The following is a 9,218-nucleotide window of genomic DNA, read 5'->3' as shown; positions in this document are numbered from 1 at the left end:
CAAGTAATGATTATCCAGGCAATACTTAAGCGCTAGTAAGAAGACGGTGCATGTTGAAAGGCCTCTAACCAAAAGTTTTTGGCTTCGAAAATTACAATTAAATGGTAAAAAAAATTGACTAATGTACTTTGACAAAAGTACAAAATTTATATTACAACCCCCTGAATTAAAAATCCTGGTTCCGCCACTGATTGAAACACTAAACAACCAGCAACGCCAATCAACATCTCTACCATGACACAAACCTTTGAAGTATGACATCTGAATTCATGGGATCATTTGTATAAAATAAGTTATATAATAAAAGTATCTAAACACATTCTCGCGTGCTAACATCATAAAGATATTAGTTTGTCTTCTAATAACAAACCATGATTTTAAATTTCCTTCTAGTCCCTAAAAAACAGGGATGCTAACGAGTTCAAGCCGACGTGAGTTCGAGCTCGACTTCGAAATTAAACGAGGTAGCTCGACTCAGCTTGAGCATAAGCTCGACGTAGAACAACTTAAGATTATGCCGAGCCGAGCTTGGTTTCAAAAATGAGCCAGCTTGGCTTAGGTCATTTAAAATCCAGTTATTTTAACTAGGTTTATTAATCAAGCGAGTTACGAACCACGAGTTTTTAACAGCCGTGCTAAAAAATATCAAGCTCACACCGGTCCCTACAATCATTTTCTCATTAAAACCTTTTTTATTTTGCTCACGTCAAAGTATGAGTGACACTTGTGAAGCTAACAATGTCAGGTATTAATTTTGCATATTATTTTCTAACCCTTCAAAAAAAATATATCATAATTATGAATGTTCGGAACATTAAAACATGAATTTGGTTTACTGGTTAGTTGGTCTGCCTTCCATTGTAGAGATACATGTTCGATTCTCAGTTAAATCATTTTCCTGAATAGGTGAAGGAAGAATCATGATTTTAATCCCTAGTTTTAAACTTTGAACTCGACAGAGGACGAGGTTTACAGATTCCATCCGAAGTGATACGGTCTCACGACAATCGAGAAGTCAACCTCGATCATAACCCCGAATAAAATAAGTTTACAATTAAGATTTCTTTTAATTAAAAAAAATGTTGCTTGCTAACAACGAACATGTTCCTTAACTGAAACAAACAACTTAAAAACAAAAATATCTAAGTAGAAATCATCATCGATGTCGGCAAAGGTAACAGCAGCACCGTACGGATCCTGGTCATCTCCTATCACCTCTGACGTCGTCTCCGGCGCCGGCAAGTCTCTCGGCGGAACCGCCGTTGACTCTCACGGCAACTTATTCTGGCTCGAATCACGTCCCACTGAATCAGGGTACATTCACTAGTATTAATTATTAAACATACCACTCTTACTATTATTATTATTATTATTATTATTACACCAAACCCCTAGTTATGCTCAGTGCCGGCTTTGAAGGAGGGCAGGGTGGTCGAAGTTCAATGGCCCGATCACCCGGTAGGCTCTGAGGTTTTTTTTTTTTTTAATTTATACTTCCTCCGTCCCGGTCAAGGTTTCTTAGTTCGAAAAACACAAAATTTAAGGTGGAATAAATTATTATTTTTTTGCTTAATAAATGACAATAATGCTCTTGGAAATTGGGTTCATCAATGTTGTTTATTAAATGTTAGTTGTGTGTGTTTAAGGGTAAACTTGTAAATTGACTAATAAATTTTGAAATTGGACATTTGTAACGTGACAAACAAAAAAGGAAGCGTGGACATTTTTAATGGAACAGAGGGAGTATCTATTTTTATGAAAAGAAAAATATGTATTTTTAATAATATATAAAGTCTTAAAGTCAACTACTCGACTCATTTAATCAACTCTTTTAAGTCTATTTTTATATTAAAAAACACATTTTTTGCACAACCAAATCTTAAACAGGTAAAGCTTATATACAAATTTAATTGTTTAAACCTGACAAAAATCTTTTTGCTTAACGGCCAAAAAATTTTTCACCTGAAGGCCCAATTTTTTTTAACAATTCTCGGAGACGGCTGTGATATGTTTCTTATTATTAATTCAGACGATCAGTTCTGGTTAAAGGTGGTGGTGGTGGTGGTGATGGTGATGAAGATATTGATGTAACACCAAATGAGTTCTCGGTGCGAACAGTTGCTAATGAATATGGTGGTGGTGATTTCTCGGTTTATGGAGATATTGTGTTCTTCTCGAATTATAATGATCAGAGACTATACAAACAGTCCATTGGTTCTAAAGGTTTGAATATTAATTACTGATGCCTGATTGGTAACCTCTTAATGATTCTATTAAGAGGCTACCTTTGAATCGGTCAAAGGTAGGGTCTATGCAGTTAATGCGGAAAAATATCGGATACGGTGAATGACCGATATCTGAGATATCGATTATCGCGGTGGGATATCGGTAGCTTTACTATCATGTAAAATTCATATATATAACAATTTAACACTAATAATTCAGTATACTCTCCTACCATTAACAATTTAACATTTTGCAACTTGCAAAACACTAACAATTGTAGCAGGTAGGAATTGATTAAGACTCACTAACATTGAACACTAAAAAATGATAATTAAGACTTAAAACACTGATATCGGGAATATCGGTGATTTATCGTCCAATATTGCCGATATTTATCCCCGATATTTTGACCGACGACAAGTTTATTTTCCCAATCCGGTTTGGTTTGGTTTGGTTTGGGTTGAACAGGTTTCAGTTTGAGTCAACAATAGTCAAACCACTTTTTGTTGGAATCAGTTCGGTTGGAACTGGGTTAACTGTTAAGGGTTAAAAAGGCAAAGTTGAGACCGGTTTCAGCGTATAAGGTTACAACCCAATTTCAACCATAGGGTTCGGTTGGTTCCTACCAAACCGATTTGAATACCGCATCCGTGTCGGGTTACGACCGGGTTTCACATGAAGTGTTTGAATATCAGAAATCACCTACTTGGTTTGACCACAAAAGTCAAAGCAATATTGAAAACTGATAAAGAAGTATATACTGAATGTTCATTGTTTTGGTAGCAGAGGCACCACCTGTGGCACTTACTCCGGATTTTGGTGGACCTCTAGTAGCCTATGCTGATGGAGTTTATGATAAACGACGTAATCGGTATATCGCTGTTAGGGAAGGTAGGTTATCAACACTATTTACTGTTTTACTTTAATCAGTTGTTAGTAAAAAAATTTTCATTTAATTTTTTGGCAGATCGACGTGAAAGTGTCTCGAGCTCCGTCACAACTATTGTAGCAATTGAACTCAATGACAGTATTATTCAAGGTATAGTTTAATACTATGTTTTATTTATTTATGAATTTATTTTTGGAAAAATAATTTCAAATCTCCTCATTATACCGATGGCATGTAGATCCAAAAGTGTTAATCGGTGGAAATGATTTCTATGCGTTCCCGAGATTGGATCCCGAGGGAAAACGGATGGCTTGGATCGAATGGAGCCATCCTGACATGCCATGGGACCGATCCCAACTTTGGGTTGGTTACATTTCTGATAGCGGGTAATCGCATAAATAAATATGGTTGCCGAAAACAGAATAATATTGGTTTGGTATTTTAACCAAAATCATTATGCAGGGATGTATACAAACACGTATGTGTGGCGGGGGCTGATCTTACCATAGTTGAATCTCCAACTGAACCAAAGTGGTCATCTGAAGGTGATTATTATTAACTCTTAGGCATCTGCATTATCGGTTGTTTACAGTTTACACTCGTTGCATCTGTTTTACTGCAGGAGAGTTGTTCTTTGTCACTGATAGAAATCTTGGGTTTTGGAATCTTTACAGATGGGTAATTTCAATTCTTGGTTTTGTATTTGCATGTACAGCCACAACAACCGTACCGCTAAAAATCCCACCAATAGCAAAGCTATCAGCAGGGTCTGGGGAGGGTGGGATGTAGGCAACCGTACCTCTATCCCAAAGAATAGAGAGGCTGCTTCCAGAGAGACCCCAACTCAAAAACCATATGTATGAAACCGAATAAAAGTGACACAAAGTTCAAACACTAGACCTCTAGCTAGCAAAGGAAAAACCAAATATTTACAATAAATAAACAGACAATAGTGTTAATAATAATAGTAATAGTATCCGTAATAATAAGTTGATAAATAAAAATAATGATAATAGTAATGAATCAGGGCCAGCCCTGAGAATTCACGTACCCCGGCCGAGCCAGAAAAAAAAATATGCCCTTTAAGCCTTAATGAACTTAATAATGTAAATTCTTTTTTTAAACATTGATTACAGTTATAGTAATAAACATAACAATTAGCAAAATCATGGTATTAGAATGAGTTTATGACATAACAAAATAGACTATAAAGTGTTTGGGTAATCTAAAATAGTGCCTTAAATAAGTTCGGGTATTCTAAATATAATATTGGAGTTTTTAAAAATGGACCATACAGCCAAAACCCGGAGACACATTTGTAACCAAAACCTATATGTGTCCCCTAAAAGTCCTTAACCTTAATTTTACGTCTCCGAGAATTCATATCCTCAGAGAAGTGTCAGCCTAGCAAATTCATGCCGAATACCAAATTTGGGTCAATTTGGTATTTGCATGTAATTTTTAAAATTCCATCAAGATAATCTGGTTAATTATTTATACATTTTTGCTAACAGGTTGAACCTGATAACAAGGTGGTGCCTGTATATTCATTAGAAGCTGAATTCACACGACCATCGTGGGTGTATGGTATAAATTCTTACGAGATGATCAAAGAACATAAAAACTTAATCGCTTGCAGTTACAGGTAATAGTTTTACATACTTCAAATTTATTATATTACTTTTATTAATTTCTTTAAATCATTAAATGCAAATGATACACAGGCAGAAAGGAAGGTCATATCTTGGAGTTTTGGACATTAATACGAGTTCATTAATTGATCTTCACATTCCTTTTACTGATCTAAGGAATATTGTAATAATCCCACAAATCTTTTTTCAATTTAATTACATTTAAACTCTTTTTTTTTAAACTTTATTTATATTAATTTTTTAAATTTTCATGTAGACTTCAGGTGTACACTGTCTCTATATTGAAGGTGCATCCGCGGTTCATCCATTGTCAATAGCTAAGGTTTAATCCTGTTTAGTAATTTTTCCGTAACAGCATTTAAAAGTTTATTACTTTATGCACATATTATTATGCGGGACAGGTGACTTTAGATGAAGAAGCATCAAAAGTTTTGGATTTCAAGATTATTTGGTCTTCGTCGCCTACAAGTTCAAAATACGAGTCCTATTTTAGCTCTCCCGAGCTTATTGAATTTCCAACAGAAGTTCCCGGTGAGAAGGCGTATGCGTATTATTATCCACCGACGAATCCCATGTATGAAGCTAGCAAAGAAGAAAAACCACCGTTGTTATTGGAGAGTCATGGTAATTCATTAATTGTATTCCCTACTTATTATACCCTTATCTACTTGATATATTAATGTGTTTTCATTTATATTCGTTCTTATTAAAGTAGTTTTATGATATTAATGTGTTATTTTTCACATTTTGCGACAGGTGGGCCCACCGATGAAGCACACGGAATTTTGAATCTGAATATACAGTTCTGGACTAGTCGCGGATGGGCTTTTGTGGATGTGAATTATGGGGGAAGCAGTGGTATGCCTGTTATTTTTTTTTATTTTTTTAATAAATTATTGTTGCTAATGATAATTTTTATCGTAATGTGAAGGTTATGGACGGAAGTTTCGTGAAAGACTTTTGAAGAACTGGGGTGTCGTTGATGTCAACGACTGTTGTAGTTGCGCTCAGTTTTTGGTATTAAAAGTTTACAAATATGTTTACTAGTCGGTTAATATTTTGTTCTTGCATTTATTTATTTATTTATTTTCTTGTTTAGGTAGACAGTGGAAAGGCGGATGGTGAAAGATTGTGCATAACAGGGTGCTCTGCTGGCGGTTACACGACATTGGCGGCACTTGCTTTCAAGAATGTATTCAAGGCTGGTGCTTCTTTGTTTGGTGTAAGTACTCAATATTTATGCTACAAGTTTTTCTTTTATTATATATAATATTATTATTAGCAATGATGAAACATAGTAGCTTCTTAAATGTTATGTGATGGTTACAAACAGGTAGCTGACGTGAAGTTGTTAAAACAGCAAATCGTCAAATTTGAATCCTACTACATTGATAATCTTATTGGTAAGTTTTCATAACCGAGCAAGTCCTGTCCTTGGTAACACCGGTTTAAAACCAGATGACGTCATAAATAACTTAAATTTTAAAAAATATATATAGGTATATATATGAAACTACTAGCTTTTATCCCCCGTATTACGGGGTTGTTTTACATTATTCGTTTATAATATTTATATATTTTGCTGGATTTTAATTTTATTTATTGTAAGGAAGTTAATAATATACTTAGGATTTGATGATGAAAGTGTTTCACAAATAAATGAGATATATAATTCGGTTTAATAACTATCTGAGCTTTGTGAGACCCATGACCCGCTTTTTTTTTTACTATAAAATTGTTTCTTAATTATAAATAATATATTTTTTAAAAAAATTGGATATTAATTTTTAGTATACCCCCTATTTAATAGGATTTTCATATCAAATATTTGGTAAGATTAATTTTTTATTTAATGAGATGTTATAACCCGTTTAAGGGCTATCTGGGTTTGGTGAGACCCATACCCGTGAATTCGGGTCAAATGCATGAGAAACCTTCATTTACAAATAAAGCACAAATAAAACGATCTGGTGGCTTGAGAGAAGATAGTGAGCAATCAAAGAGCTTTTTAATGTTTCGTTTATATATATTTAGTACCCGACTAGTTATAAAGCCGGTTCTGAGACCATCGCTTGTGAGCATTAAATATAAACCTATTTACGTTAGTTTTAATTAAAAAGACTAAAAATTTGCAACAGGGAGCGAGAAAGATTTCATTGAGCGAAACCCTATCAATTCGGTTGATCAGCTTTCTTGCCCCGTCATCCTCTTTCATGGATTAGAAGACAAGGTAACGAAAATCAGTTTCTAATTTATTTATAAATTTTTTTTCACACAGCTACACAAACGTAATGCATATTGCTTTACAGGTGGTAAATCCTGAACAAGCAAGAATAATATATAGAGCATTGAAATCAAAAGGATTACCTGTTGCCCTTGTGGAATATGAAGGCGAGCAGCACGGTTTCCGAATGGTAGGGATAGATAACGATAATATAAACAGTTACTGTTTTAAGTTTTATGTTACGTATAGAGTTGCATCATATGTTTTCATTTTGTGACATGCAGGCTGAAAATATTAAGCACACGCTCGAACAACAAATGGTGTTTTTCGCGCGTTTAGTGGGACACTTCGAAGTCGCGGATGGGTTTACGTCTGTTAAAATCGATAACTTTGATTAGATGTTTGTATCTGTAATTTTCATTCTGTTGTACTTTAATGGGGCCTTAGAAGTTTGACCCATTAGTTGACCTTTTTCGGTTTTTGTATTAATAAATCCTAGAGGATTCAGAGCCTGAATGTAGAATAAAAGTAACACCGTTGACTTTTAAGGTCAAAGATGTCAATTTTCTAAATTCAAAGTTATGCTGAATTCAAGATGATATATGAAAAATAAATAATGCAATGCGTGTATCCAAGAGTCAAATGTTTTTAAAATATTGTTAGTTGCGTAATCACACTTGGATGTTGCACACTTGCAACGACTACATATCGTTTTTATGATTCACACTAATATATGCAGGACCGGCCCATAGGGGTGGCAGGGTGGTCGACGGCCACAGGCCCGACACCCCGTTAGGCCCGAAATTTTTTTTTAAAGCATATTATTTTTATTAAATACAATATGTATATTTAATGTTAAACTCAGTTACATAACCACTAGATTAGTTTAGTGGTAAATAAGTGTTACTCCCAACCAAAGGTATATGTATTTTTATTAAATACGACCTTATCTTGAATCATGTACAATGTATTAAATTTGAGGCTGAAAATTGTTCTTTAACACAACATGGGAGTTCATGGTTCAATCGCTAGTACTACCACACGTAACGAGTTTTTCATTGGTTATGTTTCGATATTGTTAGAACTTATATATATACACACAATGTCATAAGTTAGAATTCTTTTTCTACCCATATCTTCTAAGTATAAGCTAAAATAAAAATACAAAGGTCACACTAAGATTCATCTAAGATCCAATATTGTTTTGGCTATCAAAAATGTATTTGTACTTTTGACAAGTACGTCATGAAGCAAACTTTGTTAAGCTTGATTCTAAATTGAATTTTTTGTTCATGCTTAGTATGTCTGAGATGGAGAAAGAGCTAATCGATTGTGTGACGCCATATGATGATATCGGCACCAACTGTAAACAACGGAGGTATAGACATTATATTGTTGTGAATTTGATATATTGTGCACCAAATACATTTTAGATGAGAATGTAATATCCGGTATGTGGTTCAAGATGAAGTTATTGATGAACCACATGGTGAGAAAAAATCACAGTACTCTTTAAGTAGTGAAGGTTAAAATTAAATTTTAACGGGGTATCAGTCAATGCCAGAACAGTTGACACTAATTATTCCATTTTTCCAGTAGCCTATAGTGTATCTAAACTAGAGAACTAAAAATCATGGATATGATTATGTGAGTTACTTAAAAAGGCAATCATATGCCTAATGATCCTTTTGGACTCTTTAAGCAAGTAAAAAGGTTTAGAAATGGCAATAACACAAATTCATGCTTCAATTGTACAAAGATTGCATTAGGGACTTATATAATAATTTCAAGAAACATTTCCGTGGTGAGATCTTTCACAAAAATTTACGGCGAGCATGAAATGCTATTGAATAGAATAGCCGGAGGTCGTAAGGATGCGCTTACATATATTAGTGAAAATCATAAAAAGATATGAAGTTGTTGCAAGTTTGGAACAATATCCAAGTGTGATTACATTACTAACAATATTTTAGGAGCATTTAATTCTTGTATAAGTGATGTGTTATCAACCACATTATGAAAGTCCAAAAGAAGACATAAATATCTATGTCGTTGTAAGTACAAAAACCATGAAAGAACATGCAAGAATCAACATCTCAAGATTCTAATCATATTAATCATCAACTAGCAAAAGTGAAACCCGAAATAGTTAAAAAAAAAAATATTGTGAAAATAACTAAACGAAGTCAAACAATTGTTATTTTGATACTGGCATAGAACATGATCT

At 34.0% G+C, this 9,218-nt stretch overlaps 1 protein-coding gene across 1 annotated transcript; it reads left to right on the top strand.

The window, feature by feature from the left end:
- Window positions 1-1,132: 1,132 nt before the first annotated feature.
- LOC143605311 (dipeptidyl-peptidase 5-like) lies at window positions 1,133-7,552 on the top strand. The gene is made up of 18 exons (XM_077081473.1): window positions 1,133-1,314; window positions 2,030-2,223; window positions 3,010-3,117; window positions 3,194-3,265; window positions 3,354-3,501; window positions 3,578-3,660; window positions 3,738-3,793; window positions 4,630-4,760; window positions 4,840-4,930; window positions 5,024-5,089; window positions 5,169-5,391; window positions 5,524-5,625; window positions 5,699-5,784; window positions 5,867-5,989; window positions 6,101-6,170; window positions 6,906-6,997; window positions 7,077-7,181; window positions 7,276-7,552. The coding sequence occupies exons 1-18, from the start codon at window positions 1,163-1,165 to the stop codon at window positions 7,387-7,389; spliced, it is 2,016 nt and encodes a 671-aa protein (XP_076937588.1). The 5' UTR covers window positions 1,133-1,162; the 3' UTR covers window positions 7,390-7,552.
- The last annotated feature ends 1,666 nt before the right edge of the window (window positions 7,553-9,218 follow it).

Source organism: Bidens hawaiensis, unplaced genomic scaffold (genome assembly GCF_021521415.1).
Source record: "Bidens hawaiensis isolate Kalapana, Puna unplaced genomic scaffold, B.hawaiensis_p1.1 tig00002123_1, whole genome shotgun sequence".
Lineage (NCBI taxonomy): Eukaryota > Viridiplantae > Streptophyta > Magnoliopsida > Asterales > Asteraceae > Bidens > Bidens hawaiensis.
Note: the sequence above shows the minus strand (reverse complement) of the source record. Positions and strands in the feature narration are given on the sequence as shown.